At 49.5% G+C, this 26945-nt stretch overlaps 1 protein-coding gene across 1 annotated transcript in view; it reads right to left on the minus strand.

Moving 5' to 3' along the window:
- Positions 1 to 26945, minus strand: part of FGD1 (FYVE, RhoGEF and PH domain containing 1) — a 39819-nt gene that overhangs the window by 5862 nt on the left and 7012 nt on the right. The window contains exons 2-12 of the mRNA XM_003135106.6: positions 16685 to 16858; positions 16235 to 16412; positions 15671 to 16109; positions 14293 to 14382; positions 13459 to 13607; positions 11954 to 12110; positions 11709 to 11847; positions 4540 to 4598; positions 4256 to 4402; positions 3800 to 3892; positions 3558 to 3637 (exon numbers count right to left, since the gene is read on the minus strand). Coding sequence (XP_003135154.1) covers positions 3558 to 3637; positions 3800 to 3892; positions 4256 to 4402; positions 4540 to 4598; positions 11709 to 11847; positions 11954 to 12110; positions 13459 to 13607; positions 14293 to 14382; positions 15671 to 16109; positions 16235 to 16412; positions 16685 to 16858 — 1705 coding nt within the window. The remainder of the gene's footprint in view (positions 1 to 3557; positions 3638 to 3799; positions 3893 to 4255; positions 4403 to 4539; positions 4599 to 11708; positions 11848 to 11953; positions 12111 to 13458; positions 13608 to 14292; positions 14383 to 15670; positions 16110 to 16234; positions 16413 to 16684; positions 16859 to 26945) is intronic.

Consider the following 26945-nt stretch of genomic DNA (forward strand, 5'->3'; position numbering starts at 1 on the left):
AAAAGCCTGAAAGAGGTTCTGCCAGCTCATTAGCACTGACTATCTCTGGGTGGTACAGTTTTTGGGGATTTTACCTTATTCTGATTGTATTCTTTTCTTCTTCTTCTTCTTTTTTTTTTTTTTTTTTAATGGCCGCACTTGTGGCATATGGAAATTCTGGGCTAGGGGTACAATCAGAGCTCCAGCTTACGCCACAGCCATAGCAATGCTGGTTCTGAGCCGCATCTGCGACCTATACCGCAGCTTGTGGCAATGCCAGATCCTTAACCCACTGAGCAAGGCCAGGGATTGAACTCACATCCTCACAGACACTATGTTGGGTTCTTAACCCCCTGAGCCACATGGGAAACTCCTGTATTCTTTTCGAAAAATTCTTTTTTATTTATCTATCTATATTTTCTAACTTCTAATTTCTCTGCACTAAACAATACAACCTTTGATGTTTAAGGGCTACAATGGTGTTTTTGGCAATGCACGCTGAAGTATATAGTGTCTGTAATTTACTTTAAAATGGTTTAGCAAAATATTTATACGGAAAAATATACACTGACTCCTAAGTCAGTGGTTCTAAACCCTGGTGCACATGTTAAAATCATCTGGGGAGCTTTTAAAATTCCCCATGTTCATCTCTGGAGCACTGCGACATACATTCGATCCCCAGCACAGCACAGCAGGCTAAGGATCTGGCATTGCTGCACCTGTGGTAGAGGTCGCAACTGTGGCTCGGATCTGATCCCTGGCCAGGGAACTCCATATGCCACAGGAAGCCAAAAATGAAAAACAACAACAAAGACTCCCCATGTTCAGGAGTTCCAGTTGTGGCACAGTGGGTTAAGAATTGGCTCAGGTTGCTGTGGAGGCACGGGTTCAATCCCCAGCCTGGCACAGTGGGTTAAAGGATCTGGCACTGCTGCAACTGCAGCTCAGATTCAGTCCTTGGCCTGGGAACTTCTATATGCCGTGGATGCAGCCATTAAAAAAAAACAAAAACAAAATTCCCTGTGTTATACTCCAGACAAATTAAACCAGAGTTTTCAGGGGTGAGTTCTAGATGTAATTATTTTTTAAAAGATTCTCAACTGATTCCTATATCACCAAAGTTGAGAATCAGCTGTCTAAGTGGTGGGCATATGGGTGTTTCTTGGATTTCTACTTTTCTGGATATTTGAAAAATTTCACTGAAAACAACTTTTTAAAAGGCAGTAAAAGCAACTGCAAAGCAAACCCTCCATGCTTTCCCTGTGCAACCTACAATGCTTGGTGCACCCATCTGAGCCTAGCATCTCTCTGTAGCCTCCTTCTTCCCATCTTCCCAGCAGATGACCCATCCCACTCATGTGGCTTGTCACTTAGGCTCTGCCGAGGCCCGACTGTGCCCTGTACCTGCCCTCCTCTGGATGTGCCTGTTGTCGACTGTGTTCTCACTTCCCCGGCCATAGGCCTCCAATATGGTCTCTCAGTGTCCTAGAACATCAAACCCAACTCCCTTCTCTCATCTTCCAGGAGGACACCCTCTAGCCTACATTCATCTCTCTCTCCTGCTTCTACACAGTCCCACCAGTGAGGGTTCTGACTCATTTCTCAATTCCTTGCAGCCTGTTAGATCATCAATCCATGTGCATTCACTCTGGCCCTGACCATGACCTGATACCCTATCACCTGGGCCCTCAGGAGACAGCATGAGCTCCAATTCCAGCTCTGCTTCTTTCTAACTGTGGGGTCTTGGGCAAAGTGCATAACTCTTCTGTGCCTCAGTTTTCTCATCTGTAAAGTAGGGTTGATGGTAACAGTGGCTACTTTAAGGGTTGTTTTAAGGATTCAACTAGTCTAGGAGTTCCTGTCGTGGCACAGCAGAAATGAATCGGACTAGAAACCATGAGGTTGCGGGTTCAGTCCCTGGCCTCTCTTAGTGGGTTAAGGATCTGGCATTGCTGTGAGCTGTGGTGTAAGTCGCAGACACGGCTCAGATCTAGCATTGCTATGGCTGTGGCGTAGGCTGGCAGCTGTAGCTCCAATTAGACACCTAGCTTAGGAACCTCCATATACTGAGAGTGCGGCCCTAAAAAGACCAAAAACAAAAGAATTCAACTAGCCTATGGCGTTTGCATTGTGGCTCAGTGGATTAAGAATCTGACGTTGTCTCTGTGAGGTTGCAGGTTTGATCCCTGGCCTGGCTCAGTGGGTTAAGGATCTGGCGTTGCCATGGCTGGGGCATAGGCCCCAGCTGCAGCGCCGATTCGACCCCTGGCTTGGGAATTTCCATATGCTGCAGGTGCTGCTGTAAAAAGAAAAAAAAAAGAATTCAACTAGTTTAGAGTTCTCTGGTGCCCTAGTCATTACGGACTTGGCATTGTCATGGCTGTGGCTCAGGTTCGATCCCTGGCCTGGGAACTTCCACATGCCACAGGCACAGCCAAAAAACCAAGAATTCAACTAGTCAATTTAAACTTGTTAAAATTACCTAAAAACCATGCCTGGCATAAGAGCAGGTCTTTATTAAATGTGAACTAAGGAGTTCTCGTCGTGGCTCAACAGAAATGAATCTACGTATCCATGAGGACACAGGTTCGATCCCTGGCCTTGCTCAGTGGGTTAAGGATCTGGCTGTGGTGGGTTAAGGGTTGCTGTGAGCTGTGGTGCAAGCAGACGCAGCTCGGATCTGACGCTACTGTGGCTGTGGGGTAGGCCAGTGGCTACAGCTCCAATTCGACCCCGAGCCTGGGAACCTCCATGTGTCATGGGCACGGCCCTAAAAAGAAAAAAAAAAAAGTGAGCTATTACAATCATCCAAGTAGAGAATAGATATGAAGGCCCTTTTGTTAAATGGCTAGGCATTATTTTTTAAATTGTTATTATGTAAAATTTTTTATGAAAAATTTCAAACATACAGAAAAACAGACAGGATAGCACAAGTACATTAAATATATATCCACTATATAGATGCAAATTTTAAATATTTTGCTGTATTTACTCCATATATATGTATATAGTAATATATATCTATATGTAGGTGTATATGTGTGTACATGTATATATTTTTTGGTTGATAAATCAGTTAAAAATAAGTTACAGGTATCATGATATTAAATCCTCAGCATACACCACTAAAAATCAAGGCTATTCTCCTTTCTTTATCTTCTTATACCATTATCACACCTGAGAAATTTAGCAATAATGCCCTGATAGCTAATGCCTAGTTCATATTTAGGATTTTCTCCTATTGACTTTCAAATGCCTTTTAGGGCTGTTTTTTGTTTTTTTTTCAAACCAGACTCCTATCATGGACCAAGCACTGCATTTGGTGTTATTTCTCTTAAAGCTCTGAATCCGCAATAAACTATTTGTACTGTTGTTATTCATTTTTGAATTACTATCTCATTCTTCCCTCTCCTCTAACCCCTCAGAAGAACAAGCATCTTTGAGCAAAGGTACCCACCCTTTCTCTGGAACACTCGCCTCTAGGGAGGCAGCTTGTCACCTGGCACTAGGCCTAGAATGCCTCAGCATACCTGAAGGGAAGACGGGGTTGGAGGGAAGAGATAGGCAAGGGCAAGTACCTGGCCTGGAGCTCCAGGGAGCGCTGCTTTCCTGACACCAGGAAGGTCCGAGGCAGATTGAGGTTGGAGCTTTCCTTTAGCTGAATAGAGAGAGAAAGGGGCTTGGTGAGGCCTACTGAGCTCCATAGGGCCCTCGCCCTCTGCACACATGCATACATTTGGGATCAAAGTCAGAACATCTTTGTTCCTCCCAGCACTAAGTCCCCACTCCAGGTCCCCATTTCCCACCTCCTGGTGCTCACCTCCATGCCATCTACATCAATGCGTGCCCGCACGCTAAACTTCTGGCCAAGTAGCCGCAGCCTGGGCACACAGTAAAGGAGGCGGTCGTTGAACTAGGAAGGAAAAGGTTTTTGGATGTATGTACAGAGGACTCAGCAAGGGTGTGACCCAGCTCCCTTCCCTTACAGGACTCCTGAAAGTTTACTGCTAGGGACTCAAGGCAATAGATGGGGAAAACACAGCACAAAGGTGGCAAGGAAAGAGCCTAGGTATGGGAGTCACTTCCTAGTTGGACGATCTTGGGCAAGACACGTCTAAGTCTTAGTTACTATTATCGGTAGAGAAAAAAATTTTCTAGTATAGGTAGTGAAAATACAATGAGTTAGTAGCTGAAAGAATGGAAAGCAGAAAGTATAGGCTTGAGTGACTACCAGGTCAATGTCAAGCCCACCTGCACCCCTACCCATGGCAGTTACCAGTATGAGGTATCGGTCTTGAGTGGTCCCATTCTTCGCTGACAGCTTAAGGATGTGGCCTTCTTTTATGAGCTCTTTGGTGGGGCTGACAATGTCTTCCTCCCCGCCTAGCAGCTCATATACCTTCAGCAGCTTGTGCATTCGCTCCTGGCAGGAGACAGTGAATAGAAGGCAGGGTTTGGGGTTCTGGTCTCCCCTCAGATGTACACAAGTTGCAGCCTCCCAGGACTGAGACAGAGATAGGTGGCTGGCCAAGGAAAGACAGGGGCTAGAAGGCCACTCACCATTTTGCGGATGGCAGCGTTAGAGTGCTCTGCTGCTGTGGCTATAAGCTCCAGAGACTCTGTGGGCAGAGTGGGAAGTCAGATGAGAGACTAGCAGAGAAAAGTCTCTTGGGAGCCTCTTTGCTCCCTGAATACCTCCTTCTGGCCTGACCCATCCCAGAAAGTGCCAGCCTCAAAGAAGTCCACAGCAACATCACTTAAAATCAGAAACTGACTCAATGCCACAATAGCAGAATCATAATACAGAGAAGAGCTAGCAGCTAATAAAATGCAAGCTTAAGATTATTATTACCATAAAAAAATAATAGTTACATATGTAATTGGAAGGAAACATACCCATGTTTAACAAGTTGTCTCTAGATGATGGGACTATGGGTCATTTTTAGTGTCTTCTTTAGATTTTTCCGTACTTTTTATATTTTTGACAAAGAACATGTATTACTTTTATAATCAGAAAAAACTCTTATAAAGAAACAGACAATCCTATTCTTAGTCTCAATAATTTTTTTTCTTTCAGTGCCGCACTTGTGGCACCTGTTCCCAGGCTAGGGGTTGAATGGGAGCTGCAGTTGCAGTCCTATACCACAGTCACAGCAATGCTGGATCTGAGCTGTGTCTGTGACCTATGTCACAATTTGAGGCAATGCCAGATCCTTAACCCACTGAGCGAGTCCAGGGACCGAACTCGCATCCCCATGTATACTATTTGGGTTCTTAACCTGCTGAGACACAATGGGAACTCCATAATAATTCTGATTACAGGAATGTATATGAAGAAAATACACATTCTATGTACAAGTACACTTTCATCACAGTGGTGTTTATACCAAACCAGAAACAAATATGTCCAACTGCAGGTGTTCAGTTAAATAAATTAATGTGCATTCATATAATTCATATAATGCAATATTTTGCAAGTAATGCTTATGTAGTTTTTCATAATCTGTGAAATGCTCACGATGTTTTAAGAAAAGGAAAAGATACAAACTTGTATATACCAAATGATCTCAATTTTGCAAATACGTATGTATAAAAAACACCAGAAAAAAATATTTCAAAATGTTCCTCATGCTTATTCTCTGGAGGTGATTCTCTCTAGTATCATAAGTGATTTTCCTTCCTGCCTCTTTAAGCTTTCCTGTATTTCCTATTGTGACCAGGTATCATTAGGAAAAAAAAACAAAGTCCCTATACATTTCCACACACTAATAAGTCTTGCCCATGCTTGAGGCCTAGCTGTACTACACCCCACTGACAATGCACCCCACTCTTGTCTGCACGGCGCTATATTTGCCCACTCAGAAAATATGCCTGGGAGTTCTCACTGTGGCTCAGCAGTAACAAACCTGACTAGGATCCATGAGGATGCGGGTTCAATCCTGGCCTCACTTAGTGGGTCAAGGATCCAGTGTTAGCATATGCTGAGGTGTAGGTCGCAGACACGGCTTGGTTCTGGTGTTGGTATGGCTGTGGCAGAGGCCAGCAGCTGTAGCTTCAATTTGACCCCTAGCCTGGGAACTTCCATATGCCACAGATGCAGCCCTAAAGAGGAAAAAAAAAAAAAAAAAGGAAAAGAAAATATGCCTGCAATGGAGGAGCATAGGTGCTTCTGAAGAGGGTCCAGATGGTTGGCCAACTAAGTGTCATTTTCCTAAGAGGCTCTTCCTCCATAACCAAATCTTGGTGCTCAAGATCTGTGCCCCCTAATCCAGTTCAGGCCTTTCAGGTGCCAGTCTCCAACTTCCCAGCCCCAGCTGCCAGAGGGAGCATTCTCGCACACAGCTTGCTTGTCACTCCTCTGTTCAAATCTGTCAATGGCTCCTCTATGCCTGCAGGGTAAAGGACCAGTCCTTTAGCCTGACATTCAAAGCCCTTGGTGATCTGGCTTCTGTTGACCTCTCCAACTTTCTCAACTTGCACCTCCCTAAACATGTCCTGTCTTGCTTCATCTGGCCAACTAAATCTTCTGGATTTAGCTCACCTCCTCCAGAAAGCCTGCCCTGAGTTCCCAGGCTGGGTTAGGACTCTGTCTGGGTTCCCACATTCCCCTTTGCCCCACTCCGTCCCACCAGTCACACTGTGTATTTATTGTGTATTTACATATATGCATCCCTCAACAGACTAGGATCCCCTTAGGATGTGGCCAAGGTCCTACCACCCTCTTCTGAGCTCCTGGGCTTTACATAGCATCATTTAATCCTCATAACCCCATGTGCCCTGTTTGTCCAATGAGGAAACTGAGACTCAGAGAGAGGAGGTGGTGGCCTTTGGTTGTCTGCCTGGGAGGCAGCAGAGCTGACATCAGGGCTGGGGCTGCCCTCCCAGTTGCGCTTTGCCCTACACATTCTCATCTCCCCCACCCCAGGGCAAGGGGCATGCTGGGTCGTGGAGGTAGGCGGTGTCCTGGGAAGGGGATGGGAAGAAGACTCTGGCAAGCTGTGGGCATACAAGTTCAGGCCTGTGGAGGCTGCTGGGCTCAGCTTTGCTATTAGAGGTGCCTTTTCTTCTCTTTTTAGGGCCGCACGTGTGGCATGTGGAAGTTCCCAGGCTAGGGGTCGAATCAGAGCTACAGCTGCCAGCCTATGCCACAGCCACAACAGATCTGAGCCGCTTTTGCGACCTACACCACTGCTCATGGCAACGCCAGATCCTTAACCCACTGAGCGAGGACAGGGATTGAACCCGCATCCTCATGGATACTAGTCATTCTTAACCCGCTGAGCCACAATGGGAACTCCCAGGAGGTATCTGTGTGGGGTGCAGACTGGCATTTCTAGGGGTCCAGTATGTGTAGGCTATGTCTGGGGATTCAGTGCAGGGATATCAGTACAGGATTTCATTTAGGGGTTCAGGTGAGGGAATGCAGTTTACAGGGAGCTTTGCGTAGGAGCTTGGCCAGGAAGCTCTTGGTCTGGGGTTTGGTCTGGGCTTGGCAGGCTGGGATCTTGGTCTAGAGTTCAGTCTTGGGCTCAGGGTAGGCTGCTCAGGCCAGGAGTTCCAGCTAGCCTGGTTTGGGGCGCTCAGTCTAGTGTCGAGGCTCCAGAGTTCAGTCTAAGAAGTAGAAAATGGGGGCATCAGCCTGAGGAACCAGACATATGATTGATTCAGTGGGGTTCAGACCTTGAGGCAATTTCTAGGGCTCTAGCTGGGGATTTTAGTCTGAGGGGTTAAAAAAAATAGGGAGGTCAGCTTAAGATCTGGGGCTGGGGAGCTTAGTGAGCACATCCTGAGCTGGCTCTCATTCATTCTCATTCTGAGCAGCTCAAAAAATTAGACTGGGAAGTTCTTTCTGAGGGGTTAATCTTTGGAGTCAATGTGCAGAGCTGAGCTGGCCAAGCTCAAGCTCTGAGGTTCATTCTAGGGACTCAGAGCCAAGATTTGTATAACAAGAACGCAACTTAAGTGAACTCAATCTGGGGGCTGATTTTAGGCACACTCAGTAGGGAGGGCAGCAGCCAGGGCATTCAGTAACAAAAAGAGCTAATGTCCATTGAGCCTTCACCATGTGCCAGGCACTGTGCTAAAAGCTTCACCTGGATTATCTCACTAACCCTCAAAACAAGTCTATGAGGTAGGTATTACCATCATCCCCATTCTATACCTGAGAAAACTGAGGCCAAGAAGCCTGGCAGCTTGCCAGGAACATGCAGTTGGTAAAAGGGACTATCTGGGGGCCCAATCTAGGGAGATTACACTGGTGGCTCACTCTGGGGGTCCAGTCCAGGGAGCTCAATTGGGGAATTTCAGTTTCAGCATGCCATGGTAGGGATCCAGTGTGGAAGTAAGATTACAGAACTCAGTCCTGGAAGCTCAATGTGGACCTATGATTCTAATGAATTCATGGGCTCTGAGTGGATAAATGAGATAGGAAGCTTCTGGGGACCTCGGAGGACATACAACATGGAGACTCAATATGGCAGCCATACCCTTCTCTGGTCTCAGTATTGGGCTTAGTCTGGAGACTTCATTCTGCTGGACTCAGTCTGGGAATCTCAATCGGTGAATCCAAGTGTGGGAGGTAGGAAAGAGGGGGCTCAGTCTGGGAGAAGTCAGTTTGGCACTTGAGATTTAGAAGATCAGACTTGGAGGTTGGAGTGGGGAGCTTAATTTGGGAGACAATCTAGGGCATCAGTCTAAGGGCTCAGTGAGGGGGATGGAAAATGGGGTCCATCAGTCTGCAGGACTTGGGCTATGGAAGACACAATGTGGAATCTCTATTTAAAGCTCAGATTGAGCGGCTCGATGTCTGGGTTCTCTCTGGAGTTGACACTGGGGAACTCTAGGAATTCAGTCTGAGGACTCAGCGATCTCAGTCTGTGGGATGGATCTGGAGAGTCATTCTTTTGGACTCATTAGATCCAAAAGAATGACTCACTGTGGCCTGGAGCAGGGGGTTAAGGATCTGGTATTGCTGCAGCTGCAGTGTAGATAATAGCCCCGGCTTGGATTTGATCCCTGGCCCGGGAACTTCCATATGCCACAGGGGCAGTTGAAAAAGAAAAAAAATGGTGGCCAAGGAGATCCGACTGGGAAGCTCTTTTGGGTGACTCTCCTTCTGGGACCTCAGGCTGAGTGCTCTGACTGGGAACCCACTCTCAGAGCCGAGGGTGGGGAGAGCATTTTGGAGGCTCAGCCTGGGGTGGGGATCTTAGTGTGGGGAAACCAGTGTGGGGGATCTATAACTGGAACCTCAGACTAAGTTCAGCCTGGGTCATCCGAGGGAATCAGTATGGAAGGCTTAAGGTTTAGGTTATGTCATTCACCCTGGTACCTCAGTACAGACTCTAATTTGGGGAGAGTAATGAGGCACTTAGTCTGCAGATGTCTGTTTGTAGAGTTCAGCTATCAAACTTTCTAGGGTCCTAGCTCTTTCTTGAAGTCCAGACTTGGTAGCAAAGCACCCTGTTTGGTAGGGTGGAAGGGGCTTAGTTTGGGAAGTGGACATAGCAGTGGACACAACTGTCTGCTCTTGTGGAATCTTGTGGCTTCTAGGACCCTACACTTTCTTGGTTTTCCTCCCACCTTTAGGGCTGTTCCTTATAAGTCTCCTTTGCTGATTCCACTTCCCTCAGCTTTGCCCTTGGATCCTTTTTCTTCCTATTTACATTCAATCCCTTGGTGACTGTGGTCAGCCTTATGGCTTTGCATACTGTCTCTGTGCTACTGATATCCAAATGTCTCTCCCTGAGGTCCTAGGCTCATCTAACTGCCTAACTGGTAGCTCTCTTTGAACATATCCCAGATCAAACCCCTAAGCTCATCTCAGGAACCATCACCACTAGCCAAAAATCTGCAAGTCATTCTTTTTTTTTTTTTTTCCCTGTCTTTTTAGGGCTGAACCTGAGGCATATGGAAGTTCCCAGGTCAGGGGTCAAATCAGAGCTGCAGCTGCCGGCCTACACCCTAGCTACAGCAATGCAGGATCTGAGCCGCATCTGTGACCCCCACCATAGCTCATGGCAATGCTGGAGCCTTAACCCCCTGAGAGAGGCCGGGGATTGAACCCGTGTCCTCTTGAACTAGTCGTGTTCATTACCACTGAGCCACCATGGGAACTTCCCCCCCCCTTATTTTTGCAAGTCATTCTTGACTTTCCCAAGCTCCATATCCGTTCACCCTAGGTTTTTCAGTGCTGCTTTCAAATATAATATATTCTGAATTCAACCATTTTTCACTACTTCCACTGCTACCACTGTCATCCAAGCCAACTTTTCTCACTTAGAATATTGCAAATGGCTTCTGATTTCTCATCTCCTTTTCTACCTTACCAAGTGATCCTAATCAAAATCTTCTCATGGCTACCCACTGCACTGAGAATAAACTCCATCTCCTTATCTTGGCCTTCAAAGACTTGCTCCTCTCTCCAAATCCTATTTCTTCCACCATTTTACCTTCACTGGTCATGCTCAGGTCACCCTGGTCTTCTTGCTGGTCCAGAGATATGCAAGCAAGCTGCTGCCCTGCTCCCATCCCCAATACCTGCCCCCCACCTTCACCCAGGAACTCTGCGCCTACTATTGCCTCTGCCTGAAACGTGCTCCACCCTTCTCAGCATTCCCTTCTTAGTGGCTCTCTTACTATTATTATTCAGGTTTGATGAAAATATATTCTTTTCAGAGGCCACCCAATTTAAAGTTGCCCCCTCCCAGTCACTGCCATGTCACCCTCTTATTCTCTGAATCACATATCTAATGTTCTCCTGTGTACTTATGACTTTTGCTTACTGTCTATCTCCCCAACTAGAATACATGCTCCCTGAGATCAAGGACCTTGTCTGTCTTGTTCACCTCCATGTCCCCTATACCTAGGACAATGCACAGAACACCGAGGTTCCCAGTAAATAGCTGTTATGTTAATGAAGGAATGAATGGGAATAACAGGTTGGGGAGACTCTGGGGAGCACTCTTTGAGGTGTGACCCTGAGGAGTGGATTTCATACTGAAGGAATCAGAATGAAACACTTTTCTAGTGGTTACATGTGTGAGGACTCATCGAGGAAAGTGGTATCTCAGCCTAGAGATCCAAATATGGGAGGACGAAAATATGGAATCCAGTCTGGGGTGCTCAGTTCTGGAGAGGTGATTCTGTGGGGTGCCAATAAGACCTAGTGGTTCTTTTGTGGGGAGTCATTCTGGGTAGTGGCTGGTGGACAGAGAGTGGAGCTCTAAATGTGGAGGATGGAGAGTCAGGGGTTTTATGAGTCAAGTCTCTTTCTGGAGAGCTCAGCTGGGGGGATTCAGTAAAAAGGGCTTGCCTGAAGGAGGTCAGTCTGGGTTCTTAGACTGGTAGCTAAGGCCCTGGGAGTTTAGACTTAGTTTCATTTTGGACTTGGGATAACCTCATTTGAGGACAAGTCTAGGGGTCAGCCTTGGGGGTCTCAACCTAGGAAATGGATGGCTTCCTTTAGGGGATCATTCTGGGTATGCCCTTCAAACTCTGGGGTTCCAGTTGGGAGAGTCAGACTGGGGGAACTTCTGAATGTTGTGTCTGGATGCTTGGGGAGGGATCTCAAAATCTGGAGGTTCATCCTGGGCTCTCATTCCAGACCCTCACAGTGGGCCTTTCAGTTTGGAGATCCTATTCTGAGATTTCAATTACATGGCAATGGAAGGCTGACCCTGTGAGTTATGTCTTGGGGTGGGAGGCAGGGACCAGTTGTGCATACTCACTTTGGGCATCCTTGCTGTCTGGGGAGCCATGGGGCAGCTTTAACAGATAGTCCTTGAGAAGCAGCTCATAACGGGGGATGCGCTGCACGGGCTCCAGCATGTGGTGCTGCAATGTCAGGTTGCCGCAGGCTTCCTCCTTCTGTGATAAGCAGAAGCAGGGGGGCTCAGGTCTGGCCAAAGATCCCCCCAGGGGGTCCTTGTAGACCTGTCCACCCCGGACAGCCCTGTCCAGATTCACCGCTTACCTGCACCTCATGGATGATCACTTTAAACTGAGTGGAGCGCTCTGTCCAGGTGTTGACCAGCTCCACGGCCCGGTCAAAGTTCTTTACATACTCGCCATACATCTTGAGGAAGGGTGCCAGCTTCTGCAGGATGTCTCCAATGCGTGGGTAGCGGTCCCTGGAGCAGAAGCAGGGGCTGACATGGTACTGCTGAGCCTCGTCCCCCAGAATGCCTCCACCCCATAGGCCGTTCTCATCTGTCTTGAAAATCAGCGTCTCAGCCAGTCTGTTCCTTTGGAAATGCTGCTTATATTATAGACTGATTAGGTCACAAGGCTCAGCTTGACCTGAGACCACAAGTGGGGCTACCATCCACCTCAACCTTGCCCTGCTTGAGGACAAGGAATGACACGTCCTAGGATACACACTCTGACTTCACTGCAAGGGCCACTTCAAATACTGCTTATTGATTCTGTGCCTAACCTTGTGCTGCGTGATTCTGGGGACATAAATGAGTCACACTTAGCTAAGCCCTGAGAGGGTCACCGTCAGGTAGAGGGAGCAAAGTAAGCAGGCCTGGTCGCCACTCCTCAGGAGTCACCGTCTACTGGCGGACACACAGGACCAAACCTGGTCCCAGACTTCATTGGTCAGTCTGCCAGGGGAGACACAAGAACCAGCCCCGGTTCAGCTCCCAGGGGTCACAATAGTTGGGGAGATGTAGGAAGTGACTTCATGCCAGCCATCTGTGGTCACACAGACATGCTTTATCCTGTGGGTGTGGGGAACGTGGAGATGATTTAAGCAGGAAGTGACATGGTCTTATTGTTGTTCAGAGAGACCATTATGGCAGGTAGTATAGACTTTAAAGGATGAATTAGAAGAGGAAAGCCTGGAAGCTGCCAGGAGACTGCTTATGAACCTTGCCCTTCTACCTCAGGACTCAGCTCAGATATTACCTCCTACCTGAATTCTTTAACCCCCAGGCTAGGTTTGGTTCCTTTATCAGAATTCCCACAACCCCCCATTCTCACCTCTGTCATAGTACTGATAAAAAAAAAATAACAATAGCTCACACTCATCAAGCACTTATTATATACCCAGTAATGTTCTAAGCTCTCTACATGTATCAACTCATTTAATTCTTAAAATAACCCTACCAGGTAGGCTATTACTGTTACTCTCATTTCACAGCTGAGGAAACTGAAGCACAGTCATTTAAGAAACTTGCTTAACATCATAAAGCTAGCAAGTGGCAGAGCCGGAATTTTGACTCCAGCCAATTTAGCTCCTAATCTCATACTCTTTAGGGGTTTGCTATTTGGTTGTAATTTTCTGAATCCTGAGTTGTGTTTCATATTAGATTGGCAGGGGCTAGAAGGCAGAGCTTGGGCCTGATTCTTTTTGTGAATGGCAGTGAGGGGAGAGGGACAGCAGGAATGAACTCTTGTGCACACATCTGGCCTGGGCTTGGCAGGCAAGTGGACAGGAGGGCAGGCGGGCAGCCTAGGTCTGGGGCCACTCACCATTCCTCCATGCGCTTCTCTAGCTCAGGTAGCAGGAACTGCTGGTGGAAGCAATAGATGGAGCAGATGTTAGAGAAGATGCCATGGACAACATCGGCTGGGAAGGAACTGCGGTTCCGAGCTTCTTCCAGTAGCCGGGCGCAGAACACCTGTGGAGCAGGGCAGGCATGCTCAGCCCAGCTAGGCCTGGGGCTTGGCTGGGAAAGGGGCAGCCTGCAGGTGAGGGCAGTGCTTATGGGCAGCTCTGTGGAGCTTTGGATCAGTCTTGAGACTGAGGAGCAAGGGAATGGAGTTAGGCTTATATGTGTGGCTGGATATCAGGTTATCAAGGTTAGGACCTGGAGGTAGGCATTGGAACAATGAGAAGTCAGGATCAGGGTCAAGGTCAGAATTAGACTCAGGGTCAAAGAAGGTTGGAATTAGATCCATTCTAATTTAACAAATATTTTTGAGTGCCTCCTGGGTACCAGGCAGAGAACAAAGCAGACAAAAAAAATCCTACCCTTAGGGATTTTAGTGGATTTGGGGGTCAGGAATAGCACCAGGGTTAGAATGAAGTTCTGAGTCTCGTTCATAGCTAGGGGTTAATTCAGGATCTGGGTCAGAGTTACAGTCAGGGCTGGTATACCTGCCCAGTGTTAGGAATGAGGGTTGGTACAAAGATCATGAATCAGAGCTGGCTTCAGGGACAGGATGGGGGTCAAGGTCAGCGAGGCACCTTACCACCTCTAGATTCTGGCCCCAGTGATAGGGTTGGGCTCAGGCCCTTTCACTTCCTCCTTGGCACCCACCTACCAGGTCCTGGCACCCCGGCATCCCTGAGGGACCATTCACCTGATCCAGGAGGTGGAGCCTGGAAACGTAGGCCTTCTCGGTTTGCAGGAGTTCATTGGCAATGTGGAACACCTTCTGCTGCACAGTCAACTGGAAAGAGAAAGAGGCAACCATGGGTCCGTCATCCTTTGCCCTAACCTTCACCCCAACCCCTAAAATTCTCAGAATAGCACAAATGCTACTCTAAGCCTAACACTACCCCAAGGTAACTATATCTCCCATCCCTGAACCCATAGGCCCCAAAGCTTCACCCTTAACTCCCCCATGTATCAAAAGCCACCCCTCAATTCTGATGCCATGTACTCCTCACTCAGCCACCCATTCACCCAGCCATCTGCTCCCTCCATTCATTCAGCCTGGTAAAGTGGTTAAATGTGGGTTGACAAGTCAGACTTCTTGGGTTCAAATCCTAGCTCTGTCATTTACTAGCTTGCATAAGTTGTGTAACTGCTCTGTATTTAAGTCTCTTCATCTACATATACAGATAATAATAGGCCCTAAGTCCATTTGTAATTGAGACAACTAAATGATTTAATATAAATAAAACATAGCAGACTACGGATTAAGTAGACTATAAATGTTAGTTATTTATTCACCCACTCAGTTCACTGTCAACAAAGGCTTGCTGACACCTGGGATGCGAGGAAAACACAAAAGTCTAAAAATGCATAAAACCTATTATTGCCTGTTGGCCCGGTGGCCTATTCACTGGATACATATTTTCTGAGTTCCTGACCTCGCCCCCACATTTGAGCTGGGTTCTGGAGGAGCAGGTAGTCTGGCTTCAACCTAATTAAGTGTAAGGATGCCTCTGGAAGTAGTGTTAGGCCGCTGGGGCCCAGAAAGGGGTTCCTGCTGCCAAGAGCCTTTGCCCACAGCCTCAGGTTCCTGGGGGCTTGAAGCTCTTATGTCTCTCTGGAGGTTGGCTGTCTAGAAGTCTCTCTGCATGTGAGAGACTTTCATTTCACAAATAAGGAAACTGATACTATGGTGGGGCAGCAGAGACTTGCCCAATAGCATAGCTACTGAATCTGGGAATTTTCTAGCTGGAATAGGCCTTTAAAGATCCCCAACTAGGACACCCATCTTCAAGATGGCAAAACTGAGATCCAGCTAGTGGTTCTCAGATGAGGGAAGAACAACTTTCCTAGTAGGCATTTGGAACTGTGTGTGGTCATTTTTGTAGTTACAGTGATGAGGGGACAGGGTACAGATTTGCTACTGATATTCAGTACCAGGAGACCAGGGAAGGCCAACATTCCAAGTGGAAACAATGCCTTGTTTCAAGAAATGCGGAGCTGGGGGGAGAACCAAGTGTAAAAGCCAGGCTCCTGGTTTCTCTACGTGGTCCTGTCTCTCAGAGAACATGGGTCAGTACCTCCACAGACTCCTGTCTCTCCATTGGGGGTACTGGGATTTCTCTGTCCTTTTCATCCTCCTCTTCATCATCCTCTTCCTCCAGGTCGCTATCAACCTCCTGGGAGCCGGGCCGGTGGGGGTCGGCCAAAGCAACAGGGACACTGGCCAGGGCAGGGGGCCCAGGGCAGAGGCTGTGGCTGGGGGGCCCATCATCACTGACGAAGCAGGTCTCCTCGCTGTTGGATGGTGAGCTGATGCTATCAATGCCGCTGTCCCGATTGGGCACCTTCTCGCCGTCCCGGGGCCCAGGAGCCAGCAGGAACAGGCAGCGGGAGGCCTCGCCCTCGGGGAGCTGGGGCACTGGTGGCTGTGGGGGTGGCTGTAGCAACATGGCTGGCTCGGTGGGACCTGGGCTGGGCCCAGGGGCTGGCCTGTCCGAGGCGACAATCACAGGCTCTCTGAGGTGGGTGATGGACACACATGTAGGCAGAGGGTGTGAGCTTGACTGAAGCTTGTTTCATAGCCGTCCTTTCTAGCCCAGTCCCACCCTCCCTCCACAGGGTCCCCCGGGAGCCAGACTCACCTTTCAAATTTCTCAATCAGTGAGGATACTGCTGCAGAACTGGGGCTGGCCTCTGCCCTGGGGGCCAGGCCCTTGGCCACTCGGGGGTCTGCAGGCAGTGGGCGTGACGGTGGGGGTGGGATGGGCTCAGGTGGAGGGGGCATCCGGGGCATCTGCAGGTAGCTAGGCTTCGGGGGGACTAGAGAGATGGGTGGGCAAAAGAGGGGAGATCCCAATAGGCTAAGTTTTGAGTTGGCTACCATAGCCCCTCCACAAACTCCCAGTCTGCGCTGTTGCCCAAAGCAGACACAGAGTAGGACTGAGGTGAGGTGCCAGTCCACACACGTTAGCCCCAGGCCACAGCCCTCTGCCCCTAGATCATGGTGCTTTCTGCTCCTCTAACAAGCCTTCTCCTCTGCCACTGGCCAACCTTTCCCGCCTCTGTCCCCTCTTTTCTCTGGAACCACTTACCCTGTGGCTTTGGGCCCGGTGCCCGCTTCAGTGGTGAAGGACGCTGGCTAGGGGTTTCAGTGGGGGGACCTGGGTCTGAGCGAAGCCGCTGGGGACCTTCTGGATGAGGCTCAAGGCCCTGGCCAGGGTCAAGGGACAAACTTTTAACCAGGATCCGGTTTCCCTGGTGCAGCCCTGCAGAAAGGCAGAAACTGGCTGTGAAGCAAATGACATTACCCCAAAGGACACTGGGGAATCTTAGCAGGTACCTGTGGTATCGAGTTTCCCTGAGCCCCTTTCCTGGCCACACTGCCTTTCTGGGAAGCCTCTACCCCAGCCCTCAGATAGGGAGCCAGGCCCAGGGTTGCGCTGGCTGTTTTTGTTAACAGACGAGAGTTCTTTGTGATTAGTACGCTGATTTCTTGTATGTCGGCAGGCATTATTATTAGGGTGTTTAACCAGGCTGTGGGTGGGCAAGAGCAGCCTACAGCATGTGTACATGCTTGCAGCCCTTGTTTATATAGCCACAGTGAGACACTGAGCCTAAACCATCCTTCACCCTTTTACTTAAGGTCCTGAAGATATCCGGACTTCCTTTTCTACAATTTTATACAGCTGAAAATGACAAAATTACATTTCATGAACAAAAGCTGTGCTTCTTAAAATCCCTGCCTCTCAAGAATCTGTATTACCCTCTTCTATTTCCATATCCACACACACTCAGTACCCAGGGTTCAGGTCACAGGAACAGCTTTAGAACACCAGGCCAAAAAATTCGGAAAAGGGAGGCCTTTTTTTTTGCACTACCCTTCTTCTTCACCATGAGCTCCCCAAAACTATGTATGGCTTTGGCCCTGGGGGAGAAGATGGTCACATTGGGGAGAGAAGATTCAGTCTGGGAGGCATGTTCTGAAGGAAGCAGTGTAGGCCTGGCTGGGCAGGGAGCTGTGGTGGGTCTCAGATGATACAGAAGTTGGGGAGGGGACAGAGTAGAGCAGAGAAGGCAAGCCCTGGAGGGTGGTCCGAGGATCTGGGTGATCATTCTGTGGGCAGAAGGGAGCCACGAGAGGCTGTCGCATAGGGAAGGATGCAGGCAAACAGCTGTGAGGATGAGAGTGAGTGGCAGCCAAGAGCCCCTCCGGAGCTCCCACCCACACATGATGCCAGTTTTGCTGTGCCACAGCCACATGGCCTCTCACAGCTGCAGATGTTCTCTTACCCCATGTCATACAGTCTCATACATGACCGGGTGCAAATGCGCCCACTCAGTCACAGAGACACATGGGGTTACTTACACCGTTTCACGTAATTTTGGGGCCATACAGATTCAAACATCCAATCACGTGCCATCACGCGTCTGAAAAGCCCGGTCACACAGTCACAAAGACCCACAGTCACCATTTCACCGATTATCACACAGCACATGGTATCACATGCACTGGCAAACACACACATAGTCACAAAGTCACAAAGACACAAGCCACACACTGGCAAACCTACCATTTCACACACAGCCTCATATAACAATCACCCAACCACTTAGCATCACATACCCACTTAGATATGCCTCAGATATGGTTCTGCTAAGTCACAAAGATATACAATGTCATTTACACTGCGTCTCACAATCACAGGACCAGAGTGTCACACATAGCATAATATGGTGTTGCAGGTTCACACACCTGCAAATGGTTCACAGACCGTGGCCACACAGGGTCATTATACCATGTCAGACACAACCTGGTACAATGGCACAATAGCACAAAGTCACATACTACCATGTACCCAGAAACACAGACACATGGCATCATTTACTATGTCATCCTCATGAAACAAACATGTCTATGCTGTCCCTGGGTCTTAGAAGCTCTGGTATACACACACATGACATTTGCCTCCTGGTCCAAACAGTCATGGTGTCACATGTGGCCTCTGTTACAAAAACAAACAGCTACAACACAGAGACACCCTACTGGGTCATAGGCAAAAAGAGCAGCCAGGAATTCTATGTCTAACCCTAGAACCCTCCAGTCCTGGAGGGAAGGATTAGCCTAGCCCCCAGGGTGCCAGTAGCTTCCCGGACTCCATCCAGGACACCATTCAATCACACAGGCCCCAGGAGACTCAGGCCATGGTCCCCTCCCAGCCCTGAAGAAACAAGGTGCCTCAGGTCCCAGGTTGAGCACCCTCCCCCACCCTATACCTGGCTTTGGGTGCGGTTTCCTTACTTCCTTTCCCACCTGAGCAGGCAGGACCCTAGCTAGGAAGGAGGAGGTTCTCAGCTCAGCTCAGCTGTGCTGCTCACCCTGCCCTGCTCAGCACATCCTGGCCTCATCCTGCCCTGCCCTCCCCCTGGGCATGGGGTTGAGGAGGATGAATCACCTGGAGGGCGGCACATGCAGAGACACAGTTTGAGAGACAAAATGGCCAGAGAAAATGAGAGACACAGAGAGTAGCTGACATGGCCAGAGATCCAGAGAACAAAGCCAGACATGAGAGGGCCACCATGCAGAGGCCCTTTCAGGGATGTACACATAGGTGCCAGGGTCCTAGGTGCCACTTGCCTGCCTCCTGGGGCCTGGAGGCACCCACCTGGCTCTGTCTCCACACCTCAAAGCAGGGGCTTCCCTGGGCAATCCCTCGCCACCCAGTCCCTACAGGGCAGCAGGGCCCCTGGCTGGGGACTCGCACTCTCTCTACTGCTTGTCCTAGGGATAGGGTGACCTCCATGGCCCTGCTCTGGCTTACTCTCTGCTCCTTCTCACCCACCTTACCTGGGAGCCCACAGATGGACCTGCCCCTCCTTTCTCCCTGTTTCCCTGGCAGGCAGCCCTGAAGAATGGAATTCAAATATTCGGGGACACCCTGGATTCCCAGGTGAGAGGGGTGGGGACTGTCAGCCCAGTTTCTAAGGAAAAGATGAAGGCAGTGAGGGGGCAGTGACTTGCCTGAGGTCACACAGCAAGTCACTGACAGACTTTTCAGCAGATTGATCTGAGACTGGACTCCTTTCTTAACCCTGCTCTCTAAGAGGAAGCTGGGAAAAAGGGGAATGCAGAGGAGCAGGGGTGCACCCCAGTGTCTCAGAAAGTCATGAGCTGAGTGTGGCTAGTGAGAGCAACACCCACAAGCCTGCCAATTATGACAGCAGGGAGTTTAGGAGCCTAGGAATGGCTGAGAACTAGGCAGGGCTCCACTGAGGGAAGACGATTCATGCACTCTCTCCCGTTGCAGTGCTTCCCCTCCGTGTTTCTCTGCCTACGTTTCCCTGTCTCCTCCTATGTTTACCCTTAGTGGACCCCTTGGCCCCAGGTCTTGCTCCTTCCAGGTGGCTAGATGGATCTCCAGCTCAAGTCATGCCACTTATCTGTACAAGAACCTCCCATGATTCCCCATTACCCATGTGGAAAATAGAAGCTTCTCAGCTAGGCCTCTATGGCCCCTCATGACCCTGCTGAACTCTCCGGCTTCCTTTGGCTTAGTTTAGTCTCTCCAATATTTCTGAGCCCAGTAGACTTTGCAATGGGGAATGTGAAAATCCTATCTCTGCCCTCAGGGAGTTCCCAGTGGAGGCCCTCTCCTGCCCTAGATACCACAGCCCTTCCCACTGCCCCATTCTATACCCACCCCCCCCATCTTGTCCTGCATTGATTTTTCTCTAGTCCATTTTTTATGGTTGACAATACACAACATTTTCTCTCACACACCCACTTGCATACACCGGACAAGGTCCTCCACCAGCACTGTGCCCTTGACCACTGGGTTTACCAGAGTCCCCAGTGCCCATGAGAGCAGAGGCCACAAAGGGCCTTACTCTGCTGCCCCTACACAGAAAGTCACAGGACCAAATGCCATGACGCTTTGTAAAAGCACACCCAGCCACACACTGTGTGAGTAAAGCCACACTGGCCCGTAAAGACCCAGTGAAAACCATAGAGCTGCTCACACATCCACATGCAAAATGCTTGGCACAGGGTGCATACACACAGCCGCACTCAGTCGACTCTTGTTGTAGATGGAAAGCACGCCCTAGGCACCCCACTATGCCTGGGTGCGGCCCTGGCTCTTCTGTCGGTGTAGAGTGTGCCCTCCAACAGGCCCTCAGCAGGGTGAAAGGCAATCTTGATCCTGACCCTGAGGGAGTTCCCAATCTCAAAGACAAGAGACTCTCATTCAGGAAAAGCTAAGTGCGGCTCAGGAAGTGCAAGGGGGGGGTCAGCCTGTCGGGACTGGGGAAGCTCAGGGGAGGGAAAAGCCAGGGACAGGATGGCCAGATAAAATACAGGATGCCCAGTCAAGTTTGAGTTTCAGATAAGCAATGAATAAATTCTTAGTATAAGCATGCCTCATGCATACTTATACTAAAAATGTCTTATGCTATACAAAAAAAAAGATTTGTTGTACATCTGAAATTCAAATCTAACTGTACTTTTTTGGGGTGAATTCCAGCAACCCTAGTCAAGAAGAAATTCTAGTGAATGAGGCAGAGCCAGGCCTCCGAGGTGGCACCCAGCAGCCAGGGTATCCCCCATGGCAGACTCTTATCCATTTAAGCCTCAGGCGAGCTGTGGGCTCTACCCAATTTCCCTACAATGGGCACCTGAATGCTCGTGACAGTGACATTATTTCAAGGGTAACCTTAAATCCAGGTCTTATTTATTCAAAAACAAGGTCAATCATTAAAAAACCTGTTTCAAAGAAGGGTAGTGTGATTATATGCACTGACTGGACTATACGGGTTAGGGTGTTGGGAAACCTTCACTAGGAACATCTGGCTCAGGAGTCACACAGACCTTGCTCAGTTAAACCCCAACACCCTCCCTTACTAGCTGAGTGACCCTGGGCCAGTCTCTCCATCTATCTGAGCCTCAGTTTCCTTGTGTGGAAAATAGAGTAATAATCTCAGCTCCCTGGTTTTGGGGAGTCCATGAGATAAATAAGGGAAAGATCACAGTGCCCCCCACTTCCACAGAGCAATGCAGTTTAAATGTTAAAGCCAGCAGAACCACGTAGCCACAAAGACAAGAAACTATGCACACAGACACATAAACCCATAGGCCATGGGCTGCTACTCAACACAAAGCTATCCACACACTGAGAAACATGTGCAAACCCAGAGATGGACACAGAACCCAGCCCCACTCTTCTGGGCAGCTCCTTAGATCAGGGCGGGATTTCTACTAGAGGCAGAATGGCAGAGAAAGGACAATGGTACCGCATCCCCTCATTCAAATTCAATTCAAATACAGAAACCAAACAAAACTGTAAAATAAGTGTCAAGAAGTATAACAGAGTTTGGAATTTTCCCATGACAACTTATTGTTATCAAAATAGCAAAATCATGCCAAAAATTGTTTCTGGTAGTTTCACGCCCCTGCTTGGCACATGCCCTAAGCATGTGCTTCTGGGCTTACTGGCAGAGCAGGATGACCCTCTAGTCGAGTATGAAGACAGGGCCTTTACCACTGTAACTGTACCCTCACCTCTTTCAGGGAATTTCAGCTCCTGGCTCTCCCCTCTCCCTGGCCAGCAGCACCCCCTCCCCCTTCTCCCAGTGGTAGCCTTGGCTTAATTGCAAGACAGCTAATAGGGCCCCAGACTGGACCTCAGCCCTGAACTCTCTGATGACTTGGGGAATTGCTTCACAACTCTAGACCCCCAATTTCCCCATCTGCAAAATGGGAAGAATATGTGTGTGCTTCTTATTGTGAGGAACTGGTGAGATGCTAGAGTGATCATCTCTTGACCCCCACCCAGTGCAGGCTTCTAGCAGCCTCTAGATCTCTGCCTCTCCAGGCTGAGAGGTAGGCCCCAGGGATAGTTGAATTCCTGGGGGTGGGGTGGAGTGAGGTGAGGTGGGGTGGGGAAAGAGAGCTGAGGGAGTGGAGAAGAAAGAGCAGCAAATTAAGAAAGTGTCCTTTGGGAAGCCGCCTCTGCAGGGGGAAGGGGAGTCCCTCAGCTTGAGAACAGAGGAGTCCCTCAGCTTGAGATAAAGGTGGGGTAGCTGCCCACCTCTTCCCACCTGCCCCTTGAATGTGAGGTCCAGCCCAGCTGCCCTGCTCCTCCTTTGCGGCCAGACTACAAGCAGGCCTTGCTTGGCATGGCAGATGTTCTCTCTGAAAGCTAAAACACAAACATCTGTCAAGTATGAGAAAAGTGTAGGGGGAGCTGTCCATAGGAACACTGTGTGAAGAGTCCTTCTTTGAAATAGACTGGGTTTTTTTTGGTTTTTTTTTTGCTATTTTAGGGCCGCACCTGTGGCACATGGAGGTTCCCAAGCTAGGGGTGCAATTGGAGCTACAGCTGCTGGCCTACACCACAGCCACAGAAATGTGGGATTCGAGCCACGTCTGCAACCTACACCACAGCTCACGGCAACGCTGGATCCTTAACCCACTGAGCGAGGCCGGGGATCAAACCCGTGTCCTCATGGATACTAGTCAGGTTCGTTAACCATTGAGCCACAACGGAACCAGTCCAAAAGACTGGTCTTTTGAACATAAGGACTTTGCAGAAAAGTGGAGACATCTTCTGCAGAGTGAGGGCATTTTTGAAAAGTGGGAGCCATTCTGGCAAGTAAGGAGCTTCTTAGAGTATTCCTTCCTGACAACTGGAGAAACTTTCTATAAAATGGAAGTCCCTTTGACCAAAAAGAAGGCCCCCTTCTGTAAAGAGAAGAAGTTTCCTCAAAATTGAGGAGATTTCTTCAAAGTGGAGTGACATTCTATAAAGTGAGGAGAGTTCTATAAAGATCCTTTTGTAAAATGGATGACGTCTGTAAATGAAGGACTCTTTGATAAAATACAAGACTATTCTGTAAAATGAAGGAACTCTTTTGTAAAGTGATGCTCCTTCTGTAAAGTGAAGAACTTCTGTGAAGTAAACAAAGTGTGGACCCTTGTGTAAAGTGAGGACCTGTCTATAAAATGGGACAATATAACGCAATGGGGAATGGTGAGGATGGTGGTAAACTGGAGAGCACATACCTAACCTGAAGTAGGGATGGCAGCATCTCCCCTCTATCTAACTGTCACCTTGCAATAATGGGGGCCTTGCATTTTCAGATCTTCCAATATTTTAAGAGAATCAGAAATCTAGGCTTTTATCTGAAATCTCTTAATTTTAAAATCAGTAAGTAAGCCAAATGAAACTTGTAAGTCAAAATCAGCTTGTGGGCCACCACTTAGCCAAATCTAAGTTAGATGGTCCTTAATGCCCCCTTCCAGCTCTGCCATTTACCTCTTGCTCTGGCCCTGGGGCAGCAGCTCTGGAGTCCTTCCTCCACCCCCTGGAGGATCCCAGTTTCCTCTGGGCCTGAACAGCCTTAGGGAGCTGGCTCATGCAATACTTGTCAGCAGTCCCCTGAAATGGAATCTGCCTTTTGTTCTGTCTGGTCCAGTTCCCGTTCTGTCCTGCGCAGGATGCCTGGTGAAGAAGCAGGGGACTGCAAGAACTTTTAGAACTCTCTGGAACTCAAGGCGTTCACTTTTTCATGGAGGATATAAATTATGGGGATTCCACTGTTTGTAGAGCTCCTGTTCTACATCAGGCATTGTGCTGATGCTTTCCTGTATGGCCTAACAACCCTGTATGCTCCATTTGAGGAAACTGAGGCACAGAGAAACAAAATAACTTGCCTGAGGATACATAGCTAGAAGTGTTTAAGCTGGGGCTGGATCCCAGATGTGTCTGTGTCCAGAGTCACAAAGCACATCCTCCACCAATGTTTGCTGAGTTGGGAAAGAAATTGCATTGAGGGGCGGGCAGGGAGAGAAGTTTCTAAAGGAAATGGTTTTTGAGTTCAGTCTTCCAGGATGAGGTATGTTTTTTTTAGGTATAGATGGACTGGGCACAGTCCTGCAGGCAAGGGAAGAAAAGTGAGCAAAAGTGTGTGTACTAGAGGTGGGGAGGTGAACAGTGTATTTCATTGAAGGGCACAGTGAACAGAGTCCTGGGTTTGCAAGAAGGTTCCAGAACAGGGGGAAGGGGCAGAAGAAGCCAAAAGACAGGCAGGCAACCTCCTCCTATTCCAACCACTACCACCAAGATACAGACCCATAGGGGCCATACAGAAATAGACACTGGCACAGAAACACACACACACACACACACACACACACACACACACACACACAGGATCTACATACAGAGACCCACATGGAGAAACATCTGGAAATACCCTAGGGGCTTAGACAAAGCCAAGGTGACACAATTAGAAATACAAGAACACATAACAATCTATTCAGGCCCAAAGACACATATAGACACACACAGATATATAATGACACATTCAAACATATACATGGATATATAGAAACAAGAACATTAAGATATACACAAAACAGACCCATAGGGACAAAGACAGCTAGGCAGCCAGGCACGCAGGCTCACACACACACACACACACACACACTAACACACACCACAGCCACATGGGAGCACAGGCAGCCATCCCTCTTCTAGTTGCTGGATTGCTGTGAGGGCCTGGCCACCTCCTCCCAGCGTCTCTGGACTGGAGTCCAGAGAAGGCTGGGGGTGGTAACTCCACCCCCAGGGAGGGGCTGGGGACTTCAGAGGACAGGAAGGGAAGGGAGTGGAGCTGCAGCTGGGAGCACTGGGGGCAGTAATTACCCGGTGCTGGGGCTGCCACGCTGGCTGGGATTTCCCTCCCCTAGAGGACAAAGCCGCTAAGGGATGGCCCCTCTGACCCCTGCTGTGTGTGACCCCAACACCCACCCATCCCCCTTCTCCCTCCCCGGAGGCCTGGTCAAAATTGAGAGTTGCCGACCAGGGAGAGATTATGAGAGAAAAAGATCCAGAGGGATTGGGACAAAGACAAGGAGGAAGAAGACAGGAAAACTACAGAGACCCAGAGAATCAGACAACTAGAGGGAGACAGGAAAAGGGGGGCGGGAGCAAGTCAGAAGGCAGACAGACAGTGAGGGATGCAGGCCTAGAGCAGCAAAGGGGCAGGGACAAAAAGGGCAGGCCAGGGCTACTTGTTGAACATGGGTACAACATGCCATGCCAGGCCCTCTCCCTGGAGCATTTAATCCTAAGAATCCCAGGAGGTGGGGATGCTAACCCCATTGTATAGATGAGAAAACTGAGGCTCAGAGGGGTGAGGTGATTAGCCCAGGATCACAGGAAACTTTCTCAGTGGCAGAAATGGGTCTGGGGGCTCTCACCACGGCCTGCCTCTGCCAGGAACTTGGGGCCCAAAGGGAGATCCCTGAAGGAGTTCTCTCCGGAGACAGAAGCTGTCGGTGAGATTTCGAGACTCAGAGCCACTCAGAGATGCAGAGTGAAAGAAGCACACCTTCCCTGCCCCCCCTTCCCTGGCGCCCCGGGTGGGGGAGGGGGGCTTCAGCTACACCTGGAACGCATTAGGCAGGGAGGCCCGGCCTAGGGGAGCCGGGAAGAAGCCGGAGCGGGAGCCAGGGAAGGTGAAGGTGAAGTTGAAGGCGGCAGCGTGGGCGGCAGCGGCAGCGGCAGCGAGGGCCTAGCAGGCCCAGGCGGAAGGGCTTCAATGCCAGCTGCAGCTCCTTGGGGCCAGCCTTGCCAGTCCTGCCTTTCCCGCTTTCTACAGGCGCCTTCCCTCCCTGACTTAACCCCTTCTCTGCGGCCGACTGCGGGGAAGTGCCATGGAACGCTGAAAGCCGCCCGCGCCCCCGCACCGCACCGGGGAAGAGCCTTCGGTTCCCTCTCTGGGCCTCATTCACACACCTGTGCCCCTCACCCTCCTGTCCCTAGTCTGGGGCCCAGATGGGCAACAGTTGATGCCTCCTGGGCACTGCCACCTAAATGCCCTCTTTTCAGGCGCCTCAAATTCAGTGCATCCTAAACCCCAGCCCTACCCCAGCCCCTAGGGGCTCCAACTCCTGCTTCCCTACCCTAGGGATGGCACGGCCAGCCACCCAGTTCCCTAAGCCAGAAGCCAAGCTTTCTCCACCACTCCTCCTGATCCCTCAATTCACACATCCAGCCAGACCCCAAGTCCTTCAGACATTGTGGGAGAACAGGGATCCACAGACTTTTTTACCCCACTCCAGCCTCTGAACTGGTGTCCTCCCATCCTCAGGTCCCTCTACAAGGTGTTCTCCACACCACAACAAGCTTGTGAAAATGCAGTCCCTTTCAATTCCTACAGCCCAGTGAAGGGCTCCCCTAGCCTCTGGGGTGAACTCCAAACTCCTGAGAACAGGGAAGAGAAAGGCCCAGCTCCCGAACACTTCCTCACCCCCACCCTCCAGCCACAAAGGCCTCTTGTCTATTCCTCGAA

Source organism: Sus scrofa, chromosome X (assembly GCF_000003025.6).
Source record: "Sus scrofa isolate TJ Tabasco breed Duroc chromosome X, Sscrofa11.1, whole genome shotgun sequence".
NCBI lineage: Eukaryota > Metazoa > Chordata > Mammalia > Artiodactyla > Suidae > Sus > Sus scrofa.